At 46.3% G+C, this 22427-nt stretch overlaps 1 protein-coding gene across 1 annotated transcript; it reads left to right on the top strand.

Annotated features, from left to right (window-relative positions):
• Positions 1-707: 707 nt before the first annotated feature.
• CFAP52 (cilia and flagella associated protein 52) lies at positions 708-20722 on the top strand (the record flags this gene model as incomplete). The annotated part of the gene is made up of 14 exons (XM_082326553.1): positions 708-768; positions 1959-2158; positions 2913-3049; positions 3687-3815; positions 4840-4939; positions 5390-5506; positions 12366-12466; positions 13422-13592; positions 15462-15610; positions 16295-16440; positions 18582-18733; positions 19350-19452; positions 19622-19733; positions 20547-20722. 14 exons carry the CDS (start codon positions 708-710, stop codon positions 20720-20722), a joined length of 1854 nt encoding a protein of 617 aa, XP_082182679.1.
• Positions 20723-22427: the final 1705 nt, after the last annotated feature.

Raw genomic sequence — 22427 nt, 5'->3', positions numbered from 1 at the left:
GGGCGGGAGGCGGGGGGCTGTGTGATGGGGTACGAGGAGACCCCTCGTCTGCGCCGCGGGGCCGGCAGGGACCGGGCTGCGCTCCAGGGCCGCGGCGGGGCTGGGAGAGAATCACAGGATCCTTTAGGTTGGAAAAGACCCTTAAGATCATCGAGTCCAACCGTTAACCCAGCACTGCCATGGCCACCACTAAACCATGTCCCCAAGCACCACGTCTACACGGCTTTTAAATCCCCCCAGGGATGGGGACTCAGCCCCTGGCCTGGGCAGCCTGGGCCAGGGCCTGACAGCCCTTTCGGGGAAGAAGTTTTTCCCAATACCCAACCCAACCCTGCCCTGGCGCAGCTTGAGGCCGTTCCCTCTCGTCCCATCGCTTGTTCCTGGGGAGCAGAGACCGACCCCCCCGGCTCCAGCCTCCTGTCAGGCCGTTGCAGAGAGCGCTGAGGGCTCCCCTCAGCCCCTCCTCCCCAGGCTGAGCCCCCCCGGCTCCCCCAGGGAGGGCGCAGGGCAGCGCCAGCCCCGCCGCCGCGGCCGGAGCCCCCGCAGCCGCCGGCCGGGCGCTGCCCGCCGGGGCCGGGCCGGGGCCGGGGCGGGGCCGCCTCAGGGCGGGGGGAGGCCGCCCGACAGCGCCCCCTGCCGGCCGGGGCGCGGGGCAGGGCCCGGCGCGCAGGCGCGGTTGCCATGGCGGCGCGTCCGCGCGCGGGGCGATGGCGGCGGCGGAGGGGAGGGTGGGCGAGCTGGAGCTGCGGGCGGCCATCGGCTTCAACGGTAGCGCGGGGGGCACCCTGAGGGGCAGCCGGGGGGGACGGGGCACCGGGGGGGAACCGAGGGGGTACGGGGCACCATAGGGGCAACGGAGGGGTTATGGGGCGCTGTGGGGGGGCAACTGAGGGGGTACGGGGAAACACAGGGGGCAACGGAGAGGGTACGGGGCACTGGGGGGAGGCAGCTGGGGGGTGTGGGGCACCATAGGGGCACCGTGGGGGGAAGCTGAGAGGGTATGGGGCACCATAGAGGGCAACTGAGGGGTTATGGGGCACTGGGGGGGGGGGGCAGCTGAGGGGGTATGGGGCACCATAGGGGCAGCTGGGGGGTATGGCGCACTGGGGGGGGCAACTGAGGGGGTATGGGGCACTGTGGGGTGATGCTGAGGCGGTATGGGGACCATAGGGGCAGCTGGGGGGGGGTTGGGGCACTGTGGGTTGCAACTGAAGGGGTATGGGGCACCATAGGGGCCACTGGGGAGGTATGGGTCACCATGGGGGGCAACTGAGGGGGTATGGGGCATCGTGGAGGGTGGGAGGGGGGTATGGGGGCAGTGTGGGGGCAGCTGTGGGGCACGGGTTGCCAGCAGGTAGGCTGAGGGGAGGGCAGGACCCTGCGGGGGGCAGGTGGGGGCAGCCGTGGGTCTCGCCTGGGGCCGTGGTGCTGTGGGGTGAGCCGGGAGCAGCGGGTGCGCGGGGTCCCTCCTGCCCCCCTCGCCGCCTCCTCGTGCTCCCCTTGCCCAGCACCCTGTGCCCAGCAGCCCGAGAGACAGACGCAAAGTTAAGAACAGGAAAAGTTTGACTGAATTGCAGGATTATTATTACTATTTTTTCTAATTACCTAGCTTACTAGCACGAGAAGAGTTTCATTTCAAAATAAAACCCGCTCAGGTTGCACAAAATACTGTCGTAAACACTCCTGTGACCCAGGGATGGGGGCTAGGCACTGGGGCTTCTCCAGCCGGCCGCCTGCTTGGGAAATTTATGGCTTTGCAGCTAATTTGAGGCAGGTCATGGCAACGCGGACTGGTGATGTGGCCTCCCTAAGTCAGCAGGTGCTCCTGGAGAACCCTCCCTGCTGAGGGGCTCCGACCTCCAGGCCAGTTAAATCTCCGGGTAGCTGTAGGAAGCGCAGCGCCGTCCAAAAGGTATAAAGGTGACCCTGTGTAAAACTTCCACTCCTTTCCCTTGCAGGGCATGTACCCTGTGGCCTCATCTGCCACCCCGATAAGGAGCATGTTCTCTATCCCCTGGGATGTACTGTAGTTATTCAAGACCTGGGCAGTAAGAAACAGACTTTCTTGCACGGCCACACCAATAATGTCTCCTGCGTCGCCGTATCCAGGAACGGGGTGTACGTTGCTTCTGGACAAGTCACTTTCTTGGGCTTCAAGGTGGATAACGCTCTAATTTTAACCGTGTAATATTGACCAAAGACATTGGAGTTAGCTTGCCAGCGGCGGGAACACCTTTCATTTATTTTTTCTTTTGTTAGAAAACAAATGCCTACAGTGGGAAGACGTTGCAGAGAATGGGAAATTGTGGCTTAGTCCATTGCTGGATGTGCCTGTATGTTTTTGTAAAGTATTAAGCAGTCTCCCTAGGATTGAGTTAACTAGATTGAGGGATTTCTTAGTTCCGGTCCTTTTTATCCAAAGTGGTGTGGGCATGTGGCAGCCTAAATCTCATTAGACATTAATTAATAAACGGTGTTATATTTAAAGTGAGACCTGTGTTCCAGAGCTGCTTAGGACTTTCAAAAGCCCTTGACAGGTACCTGCCTGCATTTTTAGACCTCTAAAGTTCTTTATGGTTTAATTTTTGCCTATTTGAAAAGACCCTGAGATGCCTGGAAGGAATCAAGTATTAGCGTTTTCAGTATTGTAAAATCTAAGTCAAATACTCAGTGTCTCAGGGTAAATTTTGGTTCTGAAATGAAGCAGAGCTACTCAGCCGGTAAGCTGGAGTAATGCTTCTTACAGCACCTAATCTGAAGCGTATTCATGTCAGTGGAGCCCTGGGCTGGAGAGAAGCCAACCTTCAGCTGGGCTGCTTCTAACAACGTTCCTGCCCGAGAAAGTTGTTCTGTCTAATCCCGCGTCTTAGGTTTAATGCTCCGGCTTTGACCCCTTCCGCTTTGCACCTCAGGCAGACGTCATTCTGTGGGATTTCCAGAGGAAGGAGTTACTTTCTCGGCTGTCACTGCATAAGGGTAAAGTTGAAGGACTAGCGTTTTCTCCAAACAGCCTTTATCTCGTGTCACTGGGAGGCCAGGACGATGGCAGGTAACGATTTCTGCTTCTCGGCACAAGATTCCCGACAAGTTGTAGGGCATCGAAGAGTGCTCCTAGGGAGTACTTGCTCCTCCCTCCTCCGGCAGTCCGGCTCTTTCCCCTGTTGAGGTCTCTCCTCGATGGTCCAGCTCTGTCCGATGGGAAGCCGGGGCGTTACTGCAGGCAGAGCGCAGGGAATGGGGAAGCAGCTGAGGGCGAAGACGAGGGGAGCAGCTAATTCTTAAGTGGTGTCATTGCCCAGAAACCTCAGGGAGCCTGCGCAGTTAGCTGGTTAGCTGAAGTATAAATTTCACTGAGGGCTTGCTTTGGCACACAGACAAGTAAGAGTGGAATAAAAAGTTATTTAAAATCAGATTCTACGAGTGGCCTAAGATAGGATCTTGCTCGGCAGAAGGAATCTGACAAATACACATACCCTTGCTTCAGGAGCAGGGGATGTAAACTGCAATTCCTCACATTTGCGATAAGGTTTTTCTTGGGTAAAATCTCTACAAAGTTACTTTTATCGTGCATCCTGGTGGGAACAGACTGCAGGAAAATAGCTTTTGTCTCGCTTTTGTGTTTTAGTAATTTGGTTTTAAGTAATGTCAAAAAGCAAAGCTATTTAAAGTCCTTCCTTCTCCCGCAGTGTGGTTGTGTGGCACGTTGGGAAGAGAGAGGCTGTCTGCGGGAGCCCTGCCTCGGCACGCAGCGCGGGGAGCGCGACCGTCGTGGTGTGCTCCAGCTGCAGAGACGAGATGTTTGTTACTGCTGGAAAGTAAGCTTTTATTTAGATGAAAGAAATGAGGGAAAGAACCCGTGGACCTATTTCCTTTTACAACGAGTCTTGACTTAAATACAAGGAAACTTAAACAACTGTGTGCTGGTGTTTTTTCTTTTTGCTCTGAATGGGCCCACGAATATCCATCAGCTTGTCCCTTTAAGGCATTCCTGCGTGTTCTACACATAACAATATGCTTTCAAAGCAGCACACAGGGACCCGCATGCGTCATTTCTGTTCCTGATAGCAGGATTTTGTACTCAGCATTCCCCATGCAGCGTTTAAAATATTTAGTTGCCAGTGTTTACACAAGAAAAGCAGTCAATGAGCGGCTCTGAACAATGGTTAATTAATGTAGAGACAATGATATCTTGCAGGTCGTTGGATCATCTCCTATCCTCACCAGATCTGAGGTACAGTTGGTCGCTGGCTTGTAACAAAAGCTTGTACAAAAAGTCACGTTTTGCATGGATTTGCGACAGCCCCCATATATCTAGCCTGGCATTGAAACGTGTTGAGGACCTGCGCCTCCCTTTATATCAGGGAAGGCTTTGGATGCTCTTGGCTTGCACTTACGAGTGCTGGTCTTTGCAATTTTAGCACTTTGTTAAATGTAAGGGTGACTGTGTGTAAAGATTTTATATTGGCTCCTATGTTGTCCATTAAATTGTACTAGAAAATAGTTGAAAGTGTCCTATACCATTCGTTTCCTATTCCAGGAACTAGGATTTGCAGTGTCTCTTTGGGAAGTGAAGTGCCAAGGTTGTTACATACTCCTCCGTAATCCTCGTATATGTTTTTGCTGAACCTTTAAGATTTCTGATTTACCTGAAAAAGTCACCGTAAGACACAGTGGAAAAGACAGAGACTTACTTCTGGCCTCTCTGATATTGTTCTTTTCCTCCTTATTAAAATTTCAGAATAATGTAATCTTGTAAAGGCTTTTTAATACTTCTAGTAGTGAAAAAACTTGGATGTTTCTGCATATATGGATTTGATCCCACTATATTTGTTCTTATAGTGGGACCATTCGAGTATGGGAATTGGATCTAGCAAACAGGAAAATCCGACCGACTGAATGCCAGACAGGGCAATTGAGAAGAGTGATCACATGTGGTAAGGTAAGTCTCAGCCAAAATGATTTGGCTAAACTAAGAAACTCTCTACAGACTAGAGAAAAACCACGAGCTTTTATAGTAATGCTGGAAATGCCAATTACAACTGCACGATGGCAGTGAAGTTACTAAGTGTTGGCTCATGGCAGATGGTCTCCCACTGTTTCTTTATCCTGGGAAAGAGTGTTTTGAATGCTTCTGAGGAGAAGCAGCATGTATTTTAACCACAGGCTCTAGCACCCAGAGAATCCCACCTTTGCTTCAAAATATTATCTAGATTTGGTTAGAAAATGTCTTGCATTCAGCAATGTTATGGATCTTTGAGTGTGACAGGATGAAAACATTGGCTGTATCCTCTCGGATTAGATCTCGGCAATACACTGAAATAAAGCCGTTTGTGCAGGCTTGGGACAAGTGTCTCAGTACCATCGTCTCTTTTTTTATGCTTTCCTATAGATGGCAGATGATGATAATTATTTTTATGTTGGCACATCGAGTGGTGATGTCCTGAAAGTGAATACAAACAACAAGCTGATGACTGACTATGGGCCCCAGAAGGCGAAGTTCAGCTCGGTGAGTAGCAGCTCTGTGACTTGAATTTTTTCCTTCTCCTCCTCTTTGTTAGTAACTGAAAGTAGGGCAACCTCCCGGAGAACCATTACAAAGTTGATTCACAGACTAGCCCTTGTTCTGTGCTGTTAGTTCTTTGTGTCTCAGTCTTGATCCTGAAGTCGGAGGCCGTTAGCCCAGCTTTGTTCCCTTTCATTTGGCCCAGAATTTGGGTTTTACCTGACTCTCATGTGTCATCCCACAAACTCTCTTTTATAATAAATCTGGTAAAAGTCATAAAAAGTGAAAAACAATCATAAAAATGGAGTAGTTCCTGAGTTGTTTTTTTTTTTTAGGAAGATACTAGCTGGCGTGAGACAGGACATTCCTGGGAAGACTGGTAGAAGTGCTTATTTGAGAGGCTTTCCCACACTTACCGCTTTAAGATCCTATATTCAGATCTTACAGATTTGGTAAGCTGCCTGGGCTGAAGTTTTCCAAGACAGCTGTTTGCCACAGGAACGGTATTGTGGAAAAACTTCAAAACACTACAACTGCTCTTAAAAAAAACCCAGCCCCCTGGACTTTTGTTTGTTCCCGGTACCATTCCTCCCCCTTCCCTTCAGGAGGTCGTCTTTTTGAAATTCTGATTCTGCCACTGATGAGGCAGAGGTCTTACTGAAAAAGGTAGTATAGATAATATAATTAAAGAGTTTATTATAATGCATATGCACAATTGGGACAAAACAGGGTCGCACAGGGTGCATTGATTCTGTTGCTTTTTAACTTCTGAATGCTTGACTTCCTAACCCCAAAGTTCTTCTAACATAGCTTTTTTTGTCTATAACTGAGATTCATGGGTCTTGGTATGAGTATCCTCAGACAGGAGTATCTCCTGAATAAGGAGCTTTTGGCCTTTCATTGTACAAGAATTCTGCATGCAGGGCGCTGTAATGATCAACAATCAGCACCAGCTAGTACACTTGTGCTTGATTTCTCTTTATTTGTTGCTATAAAAGACTTCTTGTAGCTTCCCGGTTTATACCCAGTGGAGAGAGTGATACCTAAGGAATTGAAACACTTGCCTGAAAAACGTTCTTGCGTAAGGTTGAATGTATTTTGCGATTCTATTAGCAACCGCGAAAATCAGTGAGCAGCAGGGGAAGCAAAGCAGATGGAAGTACCGAGTGAACCGTTAGGGATGCCACGGGAAGCTGTCCGACAAAGCAGCAGATCTTGTTTGAAAGCAAACACAAGACTAACAAGAACTGTAAGAAAAATTCAGCAGTCAACCCCAGCAAAAAAGCTACTCTGGACTTGTTCCTCTCAACCTCCTGAACTTTGCTTGTACCGACACATGTACATACAAACCATATAGGTGCCCATTCAAAATGTCGTGCTTCTTGCGTTACAAATGCAGGCCCATATCTCTGGGATAACCTGGAGCCACTGAATTCTTTGAAATATATTTCAATGTTTATCTATTCCAGAAGGCTGGAGAAGTTATTACTTGTTTTTCCCACTGGCACTGTAGGAATGTACATAACTTAATTCTGTGTACATATTAAGTGACAAGAATGTACGTATTTTGTTTTCCTGGTGGTAAGTTTGCTGCAGGTGCCTACTCCTGCGGGTACACCTGTACTGTCCGCTGTTAAGCTAGTCCTCCAGCAGCCATCCCGCAGGGTTTTGCATCCACGCAGGACCCGTGTCCTGCCTGATCTCTGCTGCCTCTTATGCCAAGGTCTTGAGGATTGAATATCACCTCCCCTTTTAAATGCTTGCATGCTTTGAGTCCTTCTGCATCTAGCAGTACCGTACCTTGCCTGGAGTACCTGGCTGAAGCCACACAAGGTCCTGAACTCCCTTGCTTTCAGGGGTGAGGGAAAGGTGCCGAATGCATTTGAAACAAAACTTCACCAAAAATATACTTCTGAGTAAATACACGTCTGAGACCATTGCTAAGCGATCAAATAGGGTCATTAGCAGGATGCCGTGCAATTTGGGGGTTGAAAAAGGGCCTAGGGCCTCTTAGGAAAAGCAGAGGCTCAAAGCCAGACCACAGTCCAGTCCATGCTGTGAGGGATGTTATCATAAGGCAAATCCATAGGAACCACAGTTCGTGGCAGAGACCTTTGGAGCATCGTGAGCTTCAGCTGACATTGCTTCTGCTAGTGAAAAGCTGAAGAAAAACAGGACCTTTGGCTACGCAAGAGACGGACAAGATGCTAGGGAGAAGAGAAGATGCAGAAGTGGATCTGGTCACAGCTGCCTGCCGGCGCTGTGGGTCAGACCTGAGATGGTAGGCATTCATCTGGCTTAAACTGTTTTATTAGTGTGATGTAATGGCAGCTACTTAACATCTACCATCGGTCATTTTGGGAGAAGGGAGAGAAAAGGAGGCATTCATGCTGGGTGGAAATAACAAGTAGTCCTTCCAACCTCCTCCGTTATCCTGTTGCTTAAAACAGACATTTTTGTTCAAAGACAGGCTTTTCCGTCAGACGCGTGCTCAACCCTATCGCCCCTTCTCCTCTTGCTTTCCTTCTCTCTGCTCTCTCCCCTCACTCCTACCCGTGCAGTTTCCATGCACCCGAAACGGGAAAGCCATCAGGGCAAACCTGTATTGTTGCAGTCAGTGGGAAGGGGCTGGTACGTTTTTATCTCCAGCTACTTTTAGATCCATTTTCATACTTCCCAGTTCTCCCCTCCTAGCTCTGTGCTGTGGTTCCCTCTCACCCACCCATCGCACACCTCTGCAGACAAATAATACCTCGTCACTAGACTGTCAACAAGTCTCTGCTGAACACACGGCGCATCTAATGTTTTATGGCAGAAATTCCCAATTGTAGCATAGCCTTCAATGCCAGAAGAGGTATTTTGCAGATGTTTTTTCAAGTCAAAAACACAGCATTTATCAAAACAAAAGCATTTGCATCCTTGTTTCTACACAATTTAGTACATCATCTTGCTAACCCTAGGAGAAGTGTTGATTTTTATTTCCCCCCCTGCAGAGCTGTCTGTATTTCACAAGACATCTGTTGTATCTTTCTGGAAAATGTACCGTCTCTTAGTACTTGTAACAAAAATTCTCACCTCTCTAGCTGTCCAAAGCAAAGCTGCCGCATAGCTCGTTTCAGAAGTGAGCCGTGTTCTTTCAGGGTAGGCAAGACTGCTCCGAAGCATGGCTTTTGGGACACGCGCTGCCTTTCCTACCCTGGCATTTCCCCCGCTCCCTGGCAGGGAGGTTGTCCGCACGGCCTCCAGTGGTGGACCTCGCCCGGCCTCCCTCCCTGTGGAAGCGTTTCCATCACTTCATGGCAATTCTATCTGAAAAGATGTGTATTCGTGCCCGAACGTCATCCTGTGTCTCTGAAAGCCTTGTTCGCCCGTCACCGGGGAATTGTGAGCCCATGGCATACCATGAAACTACACCTGGAATCCACAGCCACCCCGCGACGACTCTATCTTTAAAGAAAGAGTTTAGATACTGCTTGGGTGAGGAGAAGATGTTTATTGAAAATAAGTTTGGTCAACCTTAAAGGAACTTTGCCTTTAGATATATAAGAATGTGTTTATTATATAGGCATGATCTGAAGATTTCTTTGTTTCTGTTTTGAAGAGGAGTGGCAGAACAGTTCACAGGTATGATGAAGCAACTTGTTTTCCATCTACACGGAATTAAGTTTAAGTGCATTTCTGTAACGTCTATAAATACTGGAATAAACACCAAAATTAATTTGTATCCCCATTGCAGGCTTGAGGAGCTGTAAGGCACCCGTTCAGATGCAAAGTGGGATGTACGATTGCAAATGCATTTTCAGAAATAGTTGGAGTGATTTGCATTGTAAAAAAAAAAAAAAAAAAATTAGAGGAGTTGCACTGGAAGAGTTCACAGAGCGCTCAGGAGCTTTGCAAGAGATCAGAATGGGACAAAGAGCAAGTATCCCTGCAGGGAAGGGAATGGGCAGGCTGGATTTTTGCTGGTATTTTTATTTATAACCATACTTGAAAGCAGTGGTTTCTTTTTGTAAGAAGTAAATAATGAATGGTGATATTTTTAACCTCCTACATTAGGCTCTGCATTCATCCACAAGAGGACTGGCAGTATATAAAATAGAGTACTCATCATGTCGTTAACGTGAACTACTTGACTCCGTGAGTAACAAGTGCAACTTATAAAGCTGTCTGTTTACTCGTGGTGATTCAGAGAACAGACTGGACAAGAAAGAAGCAGAAGTGTCCAGTTAAGGTTGAAATCAAACTCTGATGATTTTTAGAGCCTGCCAATGAATCCTGGCCACTTTAAGGGTTTTTTTTCCTGTCTTAATAATACCCGCTTCCCTCTCAAATTGAAGAACTGAAGAGAACACCTCGGAAAAATCAAAGCGGTCCCGGCAGTGCTGCAAAAAGTTTAATTTATTAGCAAGTAGCAGGGAGCTCTAATCAGATAAACTACGTAGTCGTAGGTTTGATTTCTAAAGCTGCCACCTGCCATATCGCTAAACCCAAAGGGCATTTGAGGTGGAAGGCTCTTACAGGGAAAACTGCAAAACAGTAGATCAAAAGACAGCTGATGGGCCTGCGATAACAGGGGACTCGCAAAATGCTGCCAACACCTCGCAGGAAATTTTTAAAAACATTGTTCAGAGACAGTTCTGCTTGTGGATCATATTTCTAATTAAAAAGGATTCCTTTGTTCTCGTGCTTTTGCTAAGAATATTTGCATGAAACCTGGCTTTCTGCCTGGTAGTGTTGTGATAGTATGGCATCAAATCCTCTCTGGAGGTTGTGTTTTTCACAGTGAACAGTCCTGATATTACAGGAGACTCTGGATATGCTACTGGTGGAGACAGACTGCTGAAGAAACCCAGTGCGAATAAATTACAAATCAGGAACATTTTTTTCCATTTTTTTTCCTGCAATCCATATTTATTTGATCCTGAAGTGAAATCGTCCTTAAGCTGCTGCGTAGGTAGGTGCAAGGCTGCCTGGAATGCCAGTCCTGGAATGCACAGTTACGTACATGGTGATTACAATTTTTTTTCTTCAAAAAGCATAAGCAAGACTTTAAAAACAACCAGTTGCTTCTAGCTGGTTGGATAACTGAACCACAGTAATTTTCCAAATTCATCAGACCTTGTCTGTGGCTTTTGCAACATCCTTTCCAGGTTGAAATAGCTCCAATATCCATTTTGTTTTCTCTTCTTTCTTCACTTTCTCTCTCTCCTTCCTTAGAGCTTCAGTCCTTTCCACACAGAAAACCAACACTTTCTGGCTTTCATTCTTTTAACCACTCTGAAAATTTACTGGGGTTAGGCCAGATTAATGCTTGAAAAGAACAGGAATGCTGGGTGGTGCTGCTTAGATGTCAAACTTTATCATAAAGTGCTAACGCCTGGATTTGTTCAAAAATCACAAGGCAAGCGCACGACAGGGATTTCTTCCTAAAGCATAAATGCAGAATTATTCTGATTTGCCTCTTGGTTATTCTTTGACAATTCGCTTCTTCATGCTTTCACAACACCAAATGCTAGAGGTGGGGCTTTTTTTTTCCCCCAGAAAAAACTCCACCAAACGGGAATTGTTGTTTTCACATAATGGCTCTGTGAGCTCAGGCTTAATGGAAAAAAATCTCAATCTTGTGAAGCTGCTGGTACTACCCCAACAGTTGGCAGTACTGCTTATTAACCTGGGGGGTGGCAAATGTTGCTGGAGCCTGCGTTGCCACTTCAAATGTCAAGCTCACCAGACTCCGTACAAGTCCCGGGGAGCCGGGAGCCGCGACCAGCTGGCCCCTCTGCTTTGGGGAGCCTCTGCCCTCTTGGTGAGCCTGGAAGCGCCTCGTGTACGCACCTGCTTCGTCACAGAGCTGAGGTTTCAGTCCGAGTTTTGATGGCATAAAGCTCCTTTATTTCCTTTTTTTTTTCTTTCTCTTTCCATTTCGCTCAGGCGTACGTTCCCCCGAGCTAGGAGGGATATTTTTCTGAGTAAGCGTATGAGGATTTAACCCCACAGAAGTCGTTTCACCCCTCTTGCAGCCTATCTTGGAGGCTCTCGGAGATTTTTCAAGAATTAATCTGTTGTCTTGTGTACGGAAGAGTAATATTACTTCACAGGTAGCAGAACTGAAGCAGAGACTGACTTTTCTTATACTTGAAATTTTGTGGCAAGGCTGAGGGCTGGGTTTGTTTGTTTGTTCCTTTGTTGATTTGGTTGTTGTTGTTTTTTCACTGTAGTCTGGTACTTTATCCACCGAAAAGCACTTCTCCTTTTTCTAATGGCTGACCTCCTGTTGATCTGCTCATCTTAGTAAACAGCAGAGCCCCGTGTTGATGGTGGGCCGACTGATTTCCAAAGCTTTTCTGTACCAAATGTGGTTTATTACTAATAGGCGGGAGATGGGATTGCATCTTTCAGACAGGGCGAGAGGCCTGGGACGCAGAGGATCTCTCCTAAAAGGAGCTGTAGGAAAGGCTGCTTAGGCTGGGTTTTACCCCCTGTTGCTTTCACGTCTGACAGATGAAGGAACAGCGGAGGCACTGGTACCAAATGTGTGTATTGCTTGCTGGAATGCGGTAAGGGGATGTAGGCGCGTACGTGGTCCCAGCTGCTCTGAAGGATCCATGATGATGCTGTTTGCTTGCTCCTCATACTGTATTAGTTCACGTATACCTGCAATTCATAACTCTTTTCTCCCTCCTCCCTCTAGAGTCACTCTTTAGCCTCGGTCAGCCAAAGAACACTGCTAAAGCCATATACGAGTGGTGTGAGCACTGCCGTCGGGAGCACGATGGAGACTCCGTTGTGATATTCAGCATGGCTGCAGCAACAGAGAGGCTCTGCTGCCATCCAAGTGTGTTTTAATCCTGTTTTCTCCTAGGGAGTCACAGCTTTGCTTTTGCTGAAGACGGGAGATTTAATAGTCGGCACCGGAGGAGGGATTGTAGCTCTCTGTAAAGGCTCAAACTACAAAGTAATGAAGTGAGTTTGTAGATGGGAGAATCAGGAGGGTAGAGGTGACAATTCCCCCAAAGGGTCACAGTATAAGAACGAATCATTTCTACATAAAAGCATAATCCAGTTTTTCAGTCCTGCAGACAAAACAGACAGTATGGTTCCAGCATAATGAGGCTGAAGCAGACTGAAAATTACTGCATGCGTTTGCACAGAAGTGAATTGCCCTACTCATCGTTCATTTTAAACGACGACTGTTTCCTTTCAGGCCTTAGGAGTCAGATCCTCAATTGATGCATAGTGAGACAGGTTTGTTGAAATCAGTGAAATTATGCTTATTTGCACCAGCTGAGAAAGAGATTTGCCATCTAAAAAAGGGTTTGTTGGAGGACATAGGACTGTAAAGGAGGGCTCCGTTAATTTTATAGGCACGTGTCTGGCAGTGCTGGAGTACACACAAGGCTTTTTTCTGCATACAAAATAGAAAGTTGCAGGCGTCTTTTCCCCATATGCAATTTGAAAATTGGGCTCGCAGCTATTCATTTTGCGTTGTTTGAATAGCCAACTTAAGCGTACAGTTCTGCAAGCTTAGCTTTGTACAATTAAAACTATTCCCAGGAGATCTAAACTGTCTGGAAATATTCTCGAATATGGGATATTGAAGTGCACTTGAGCAAGAGTATCAACAAAGATGCTGTTAATTTAGGCCCTGGTCCAGAAAACAAAGTCTCCAAAGCACTGCCTTTGCAAGCCCGGGCAGGGTAGCAGGTGGGACAGGCAAGATCATCTGAAATATTAACATGTGGCTGGGAATGAAATGTTAGTCCTGACCATGTTCTGGCATATTGGTATCCCAGCCTCGTATGGAGCTTTTTGGGGAAGCAGGGAAAGTCAAGACTCTATAAATCCAGGGGAAAAAGGAAGCCGGAAAATAAGTACCTCGGGGTCAATGTCGGGCCAAACCTCTGCTTTCTCTTAACAGGAAAATTCAAGTTCAAGGCACTGTCACTTCCCTGACATGTAGAGGTCAGGGCCACCACTTCTTTGTAGGGACAAATGAGTGCCAGATTTATCGAATTAACTACACGGCGTTTAAAGAGGAGCTGATTGCTGCCTGTCACAACGAAGCTGTGCACGACATTGTTTTTCCTTTGTGAGTATAACTGGCTGGGATGCTTTTGGCTGGGGAAGAGGTTTGAGTAAGCTGCCAGTAAGGTCAGGATACCTATGTAAACGCCTTTTAACCAACAGGAACCCAAAGCCCGTTGACGTCCTTACGGGACGATTCACACAGGCAGTGCTGTCACCCACCAGCGAAATGCAAGGGTGACGGCGAGCGGCTGCTTGAAAGCAGAAGGCAGCAGTTCAGTTTGAGAATTGGAAAAATCATCGATTTACAGAAAGAATTCTAAATAAAAAGACTAGAATTATTCATGGTTGGGGAACGGCAGCGACGGCAACCTCCCCCTTTTCTCCTAGGGTTGGTGCTATGAGACTCGGGCCTCGTAGCCTGCCCGCAGTGTGAATTCTGAGTCAGCTTTTGGGCTGCAGCGAGAGCTGGTAGAGGTGTCTGCTTTCCTACCCCTGCAACATCAGCTGAAACCCGACTAACGGAGCTGTTCAAAGAGGCTTTTTGGGTCTCAGCCTCACCTATGATTTCATGTTTGACAATATGGTATGCTATGTTAAATTCTAGGCTTGTGACGAGAGATGCTGGGTATACTGGTGTGTCCTCTGTCTGCTTTTGTCTTGTGAACAGACAGCAAATGTTCCCTCTTCCTGTATAGTAGCGTCATGGCACTTTATTAAAAAAAAAAAAACCACAATGGATTGGTTGTTTCCTCTCCAAATAGAGAATGGGAGTTTGATCCCAATGAAAGTTTTTATTTTTGGCATGTTGTTATTGCATCGCTTCTTGACATGGCACAAAGGATCACATCTTATCAAGGTACAGCATAGTGCACAATGCGAGATGCCCTCCTCCCTGCTTGTCGCCAGCCTGAAAAATCCCCATCCTTCTGATTTAATGAGTAAATCATTTGGAGCTTCAGGGTAATCTGATGCTAATACACCTGACGGCGCATCTGTGTCACAGCGGTATCTGGATGAGCTGGATTTAGTGATGATTGTAAGGACTACAGGACTACATCCTTGCATCTATGTTTAAATTTCTTATCTGTTAACTGCTCAGGAGCAGAGCATATCACTGACGGGGAAATACAGGCTTAATTTCCCTGTTCTGGCTTATTTCAGAATACTTCAATTGCTGACGTTATCCTGCTTTATAAAGCACCCGCGCAAGCCTGGCTTGAAAGGGGCCACATTTTTGTTGTGCCAGTTTTCTCTGTCCTGGTTCATCTTTCCGGGCGTTGATGGTGATGTTGAACAAAAGCTTGTGGTACCTTTCTACATTTCACTTTCTATCGTATCCCTAGGATGTGTGGTTTAGAGCTTATTTCAAAGCATTCAGTCCCATAGCTTTTGAAGTGCTGCAGGTCTTTTTTTATTCAAACGTGTGTAACAAGTGTATTACGAACAGGCTTTTGCCATCGTTTCTATTGCCTTCAGCGATGTTAAATAGGAATCATCCAGTAAGCAAGATAAAAAATGACATCTTTACAATATGAGGCTGCTGTTAGTCCCTGATGTTAAATCTGGGCAGCCAGCACCTCTACGCCCACTTTTGTGTCTATTATATACGGCACGTGAAGTTGTTTAGAGAATGGATATGGGAAAGAAATGTCACAACTTCACCTGAAGTGGAAAGAATTCTCTTAGTTTCACTTTAATTTAACTGTTTCTTGAAATAAATCTTTGAATAGAAACCAAACCAGGGGAATTCTGTGTGAGAAAGGTGGTCCTATGAAAAAAGCCTTTGTCTTAACCGTGGTGATCCCTGTTGGGAAGGTTACAGTTGCACGTTGGAAACAGCTAAGCTTTGCAGGATGAGTTAAGGCCTGACAATGAAAGATGTGTTTTCTGTGTGCCCCTCCTCATTCTCTCTCCTCTCTGAATTTTCCAGGGGAACCTCCGACTTGTTTGCTACCTGCTCCAAAAATGACATCCGGGTGTGGCACACTCCAGAAAACAGGGAGCTCCTGCGAATCGTCATCCCCAACATGACCTGCCATGCCGTAGAGTTTATGAGGGATGGCAAGAGCATCATTTCAGGTAACGATCAGTCCAGACCCATGGTTGGGTCCCGTCTTTAAGTGTTGCCAACTTTCATAACCATCAGTATGTTGGAATGAAGAGAGGTTTAAATTGGGAATGAGTTTCAGTTCAGTTCATTGCTTGACCCAAAGGCCTCTTGCTTGCAGCTGATCCGATGAACTTGGCTCGTGGCCCCCAGCGTCCTGGTGCTGTAGTTACAGTGTCCGTGGAAGGCAAGGTTTTGAGACCTCACTTCGGCTGTGAATTCCAGCAATTCAGAACTCAGATCAGTCTTATTCAAAAGACCTAATTCTAAAATATTAACCTTTTTGTATGCAACAGATTAACCTGTGATGTGTGTAGACCACCTTTTGCATAAACCCTGCTACCCATCGCCGTATGCAGATTGCTTACACAGGAACTACTGCAGTCCTAGAGAAGCAGTGCAGTCCCCTCATTGCTACCAAACCAATTTGGCCATAGCCAGAACCAAAAAGGAATTAAATTTCAGTAGTTTATTAGGGGCTATAGCTCTCTGTGGTTATCTATAGTACAGTGGTTTTCACGTGTGTACTGGTGATCTAACAGGGTGGCCTTATAAAGGAACTTAATAACAAAACAGGTTAATTTGGAAAGGAGAGAGAGACAATAATATGAGGAAAGTCTGTGCACCCAGGTAATCTGTTTCTTATTATTCATCAGGTTGGAATGATGGGAAAATCCGTGCCTTCATGCCAGAGACTGGACGGCTAATGTACGTGATTAACCATGCCCATAGCTTGGGAGTGACGGCAATTGCTGCTACAAGCGACTGTAAACGCATCATTAGTGGAGGAGGTGAAGGGCAGGTAATTTTTGCTGCAAAACCTGGAGCAGCTCTGTGCTTTCATTACAGGGCCTGCGAATTGTCTGTGACTGCTTAGTCAGAAAGTCAGCTATTCTTAGCTTTCACTTGAGCAAAGGACCGACTTTGAAAATATTAGCCTTTGATATATGCAAATCTCTTGCTCTCAGAGGGCATAATGTAAAACAATGCCCCGATTTCTTCTGGCATGGTAGTCTTGGAAATCCTTCCAATGCAGAATATGCTCTTAATCCTTTTTGTTCATTTGTCTCTCCCCTACGTTTGGCTTATCTGCATTAGTCGTTGTTTGCAAGCCTCCATCTAACGGTGCTCTAGTGCAGATTTTCCTTCTGTCATTGCTTTGGAAGTCTTAGTCCAAATGGACCTGTATGAATCCATTTAATAGCACAAAGTTCACTTTATATTGCTGTAGTGTCTATGGGGTAACTTCCTAATTTTCTGGGATGGTACCATCTGGTTTAGGTGATGGTGTTAATAAGGGACTCTAATAATAACGCAGTTTCTAATACAATCATGGAAACATTCCAATTCAAATAACAATAAAACTCAGAAAATGTGTTGTAGGCATCATACCTGTGCAGTTCGACAATTTTTTTCCAGCCATACAAAACAAACACCATGTACTTTGGCTGCTCCATGCACTTCATATAGTTGTGGCCCTTTTCGGTCTGTAAGAGTGACACTCCTCTCCTAATGTTTAAATAATTTAAACACAGGGGGGTTATTTATATGAAAAATAAATAATTAGACTTGGAAGGCGCACGTTCAGTTTCGTGCCTTGCTTTGGATTGCCTCTCTGCGGTCTGGCAGGCGCTCAGAACCCGACATTTAATTGTGCGTGGATCCTGACTGTGATTTACGCGCTCTGCGCTTGGTTTGCGTACCCTGATCTCAAGTGCTCAGTGTGCTGTGCTGGAGATGGCACGGCAAGCGTTGAACAGTGAGGAATTGAACTTTGGTTTTCCAAATCTCCGGCTAATGTCCTGACCACTGAACCATCTTTCTGAATCATTGTGCACCGCAGCTCTCCTGTAGAGCAATAATGGCAGCACTGCCTTGTCTCGCTGCGTTAGAGATGATGAGCCACTTCAAGCCTCCACTGATAAAAGAGCAGTTAAGTACCTTGGGTGATTAGGGCTAGCGGATGCAGAAGACAGAGGACGTAGATTCTGTATCAACACACAGAGAATGGCACGGGCTCTGGTGAGTTGATCTCGGAATTGAAAAAGACAGCTGAGACAGAATTAAAGCTAAGGGTTGGTTAAGTAGAAATGAGAACGGCAGGGGAGCGCTTGCAGTATTCATTCGGAACACAAAAAAAGGTGTTCTGAAATGCTAATGGTTCTGTCAAAATCAGTCATCTGAAAGCTCTGACTTTCAGGGTTGCTTAAGGGATCTGGATCCTCTGATCATTTAGCAAGTGGGAATCGGACATCCAGGTCCCATAGGTAACTCGGCATCAGACTTGAAAACGTGCAAGGTCAGCGCACTCTGCTTTTGATGGCAGTGTCTAAATTTCTAAATTTTTACTAGGATTTGACCTTAGCAGAATGTAAAAGCGAATAGATATCATGAAGTTTGGCACTAGTGGGACAATAAACGCAAGTTGTGAAGGATCAGATCCTCAAAGCAGAAAGATTTTTGCTGTTACCACCACTGGGAAAAGAGGTGCCTTCAGGCACATATTTCACATCAAAGATTTAAAGAGCTGTTTTGTATTTACTTACTGACATTATATGTAGCACAAATAGCAGGTAGCTTTTTCATATTCCATTTCAGAAGCCTTGCTCTTTGATCTTTAAAGCACCACTGGAAATATATCATGGACTAGATGCTTTTTCCTTGTCGAGAGATGAATAAACTGAAGCATGGGAGAGTGGGAACTTGGCAAAAACAAGGTCTGGGGTTAATGGTCGGGAATCCCTGAACCAAGTGGATTACACTCTCGAGAACTCAGTTGGTTTTATGAGTCAGCTGCATGAATAACCCACAGGAAAATAGAGACGGTCCGTTGAGATCGAGTTGCTGTATGTTATAAGAAGAGTTCAGGAAAGCCTTAGGCACCCTCCTGAGCTCAGTCCGGACCAGGTGGTACCAGAGCAGATGTTTGTTGCTCATTTTCAGGTGCGGGTCTGGGAGATCGGTGAGAGGACCCACAAACTGGGGGAGGTTCTGAAGGAGCACGTATCTGCCGTGTCCTGCATCAAGATTAAGAAGAACGACCGAGAGTGTGTCACAGCCAGCCTCGACGGAACGTGCATCATCTGGGATATTGTGTAAGGAGACAGACACGTGTTGCGAGGCACTCAAAGTGCTGGTAATGTCTCTGTTGGGTCACTGTGCCCAATGGGGGACACCACATAGCGAGGAGGAGGGGACAGGGAGCATTAGGAAATCAAAATAACTAGAAAGAACACTCAAGTCAGGGAATGTAGAACCTCCAATGCTAGAAACTTCTCAGAAATGTTCAGATAAACATTCTTCTCGAGTCATTTACTTGTATTGGATCCTGCTTGGCCAAGGGGGGGAGCAGGCAATTCCCTAAGTTTCCCACTAGCTCTGGTTTCCAGCACTGTGTGACTCTTGTAGAGCTATTGCAGATCTGCAGACGTTCTGCATTGTGGTAAGGATAAGGAATTTTTTGCGCAGTGAATAGCACCTAAAAAGCATTCCGGATTAAAAAACTTTATTTCATATGACAGCAGATCAAAAGTCTTAGGAGGCAGCTGTGATGGGGAACAGAACTGATGACCCTGATAGGCTTCATGAAGCCCTGAACTCAGACCAACACCTGAAAATATCCAAGTAGAAAGAGAGCTCTGATGTAGTTCAGGCAGTCGAAGTTCATTTTTTGACCCTATTGCTCTATCCTGTTTCGGGGGTGTTTTGCAGGCGTTTTGTAAGAAACCAAATGATTCTAGCCAACACGTTGTTCAAATGTGTGTGTTACCACCCCGAAGAGCACCAGATAATCACCAGTGGAACAGACAGAAGGGTAAGCAGCACCGCAGGAAGGCTGTTTGCCGTAATTCCGAAACACGAAGTCTGGCGCTTGTGACATGATGAAACTCCTGGACCTCCACGGAAGGTTGTGTTACAGGGCAGTGCTGAAACCTGTGTGCGGTTCGTGCACGCCTGAGCCTCCTCTCTGCTCTGCTCTCTAGATTGGATACTGGGAAGTGTTCGATGGCTCTGCAATCAGAGAAGTGGAAGGGTCTGCATCGGGTTCCATCAATGGGATGGACATCACATCAGATGGGGCATACTTTGTCACAGGTGAGTGGGCGGATGAAACTAGAAAAGAGGAGGTCGTATTAAGAGCGGGAAAAGGAAGGCAATGAACCAAGGATCTCAGTAAAGAAAGAAAAACTAAAAGGAGGGGTCAGCTAAAGGGGGAAAATAAAATGAATCACTGAAGAAAAATACTTAGAAAAAGGCTGTGGTTCAGACTTGGAAGATCAGATATAATGTAAAGGTGAAGACAAGGTTCAAATGTCTCCAAGGCAAGAATACAGGGCTTCACCTTGCCCTGCTCCTCGTTCAGCTCCGTGGTGTTCCCCGTGCACTTGAATGATTTGTTCAAGTGCCCTGCTCCAGCAGCCTGGCAGTCTCTGTGGGTTTGCAAGTGGGAATGACTCCAGGCTCCATCCAGCCTCAGGCTCACATGTTCCCCACCGTCGTGACATCTCTTCTGGGAGCCTAGCACTAGCATAGACGAGCCGTGGTATCGTGTAGAACAGCTATAGTTAAAACCCACAGATTTGATGTCAGCACCAGTTCTTTTAGATTAACCTCTTAAACAAATGCTGGTTAAGAGCCTTTTGAAGGGCCTCTGTATTATCGGTACCGATTGCTGCCCGTAGCTCACCGTGATCTGCCGGTGCAGGTCCTGAGCACTCTACTGGGCACGGACTCTCTACTTCGGTTGAAAAGAAGTAGTTTTTGCCATAATGCCCAAGACAATGTATCCCTAAATCAAATGTATTCCTAAATCAAATGAATGCCTAAGTATTCCCCTGCCTGTGATCTGGGAACAAAAAGCAGCAGAACTCTGTGTAATCGTTTGTTCTTCCCTCGTGCCCAACGCAGGTGGTGATGACCATCTGGTGAAACTCTGGGACTATAACGAGGGTGCAGTGACTCACGTTGGAGTGGGCCACAGCGGCAACATCGCCCGTCTCAAGATCTGCCCCGGGAACAAGTACATCGTGAGCGTGAGTGCAGACGGTGCCATCCTGCTCTGGACGTACCCAGACTTGCACTAGCAGCTGGCACGGGAGCTGCTAGGCTGCTACTTCCTCGGCCAGGCCTAGCGATCCTCTTCTCTTACCGCTGAAGTTGTTTTAAAGCATTTATACTATTAGAGGAGATGCTATTTTTATACTCCCTGGTATGCATTTACCAGATCCTTCAGATATCCTTTCTAGCAGTGAATAAATAGGTCTGATTTTTTTTTCAGGGTGGCTAAGAATTTGCTGTTCCTTTCAGATTGGTGTGAAAGGATTCATCACTTCTGAAAATCATCTTGGCTGTTGTTATAACACTTGCATGTTGTTACTGCCACCTTTCCTGGCAGTCTCCTAGCGTAGTTTTACTTGTCTGTCTGCTCATTTGTGGGCTCTCGCTTGCTTGCACGTGGTCTCTCTTTCTCTTCCCTACCCCCTTCTGTCCCTTCCTTTAATGAATAACTTGTTGTGTAAATTCAGTCTTCTGTGTTCATTTTAATTTGTCTGCTCCCGATTAAGGAAAAAGCCCTCGGCTCCAACTCAGGCGTTTAACTGCGAAGCTCTTTGGAGTCAAGCTTTTAAATCACTGTTCTCAAAGGAGTACAAGGACGTCGAGGCTTCTTCATTTGCGGTGTCCAATTTAAAACTCTCTTCAGGGGCCTGGTTTTCAAGAGTGAGAGCGCAGTCATTTCTAAAAAGGCCTGGATGTTTCCAGCTAGACACGCTCAAATTCCTGGGCATTGGCCTAATTTTTCAAACGGGCTCCAAATTTGCATGAAATATGTATTTAGTCTGAGAATGAGTACCCGGTATCATATCTAGTATTAAACCCAACAGCTCTCAAGATACTGTTTGTTTAAAGATGAGCGTAGGCAGACAGCCTGTGAAGTGATGCACGCGAAGTAAATATTTCTTTCGCAGGCATTGAAGGCCTGTGGGAATTCGGTCATAAATTAAAATGGTAGCAAAATGTTGCATTCCTTAATGTTAGGGCTTGCAGATGTTTTAGTTAACTAAGATGAGGATTTAAAAGCAGTTCCAGCTAGATACTGTCATACCTGTATTGATATATAGATATATATTGAGAGATATGTATTGATGAATTGATATATAGATATATATTGAGATATGTATATCGATGAATTGATATATAGATATATATTGAGATATGTATATCGATGTATCGATATATAGATACATATTGAGATATGTATATCGATGTATCGATATATAGATATATATATAGCTGTTCTGGTAGGCAATGGGGGATAGGAATTTAAAGGTATGATTGCTTATTATTCTTTATATGCCATTAAAAATGTTTACTGCTCATAACACAATAGGGGTGGATCCTTTTGGACTGGCTCGGAGGGTATCTGTGCGCCCGTGTTGTCCATCGCTACGCAAGTCGTATTCCTTCTGGTTGAAATATCTCTGCTCTTACTGATGGAGTCTTTAGCAAAGGAATTCAGTCATTCCTTCCCCTTTTTCTTTGGAGTCAAGACTTGATGCTATGCAGCGATAAACACTCCAGCAGGTTTTACAAGCTCTGCAGCAATGCTCGCTGTGGTTTGGAAGGCAGGATCAAACCGCTGGAATGTGGGACGGACAGGCAAAACATTTCTGCTTCTGCCAGGAGAACGCCAACAGAAGCGGAGGCTGGGAGAGCTAACCAGGCAGTCCCCAAGTCCCGCGTCACTGCCAGCTCCCCGTGCTCTCCGAGGTGCGGGTTTTCCGATGCAGA

This window comes from Platalea leucorodia (genome assembly GCF_965183815.1).
Source record: "Platalea leucorodia genome assembly, chromosome: 14".
In the NCBI taxonomy this organism is placed as follows: Eukaryota; Metazoa; Chordata; class Aves; order Pelecaniformes; family Threskiornithidae; genus Platalea; species Platalea leucorodia.
This window is presented reverse-complemented; position numbering and strand designations above follow the sequence as displayed.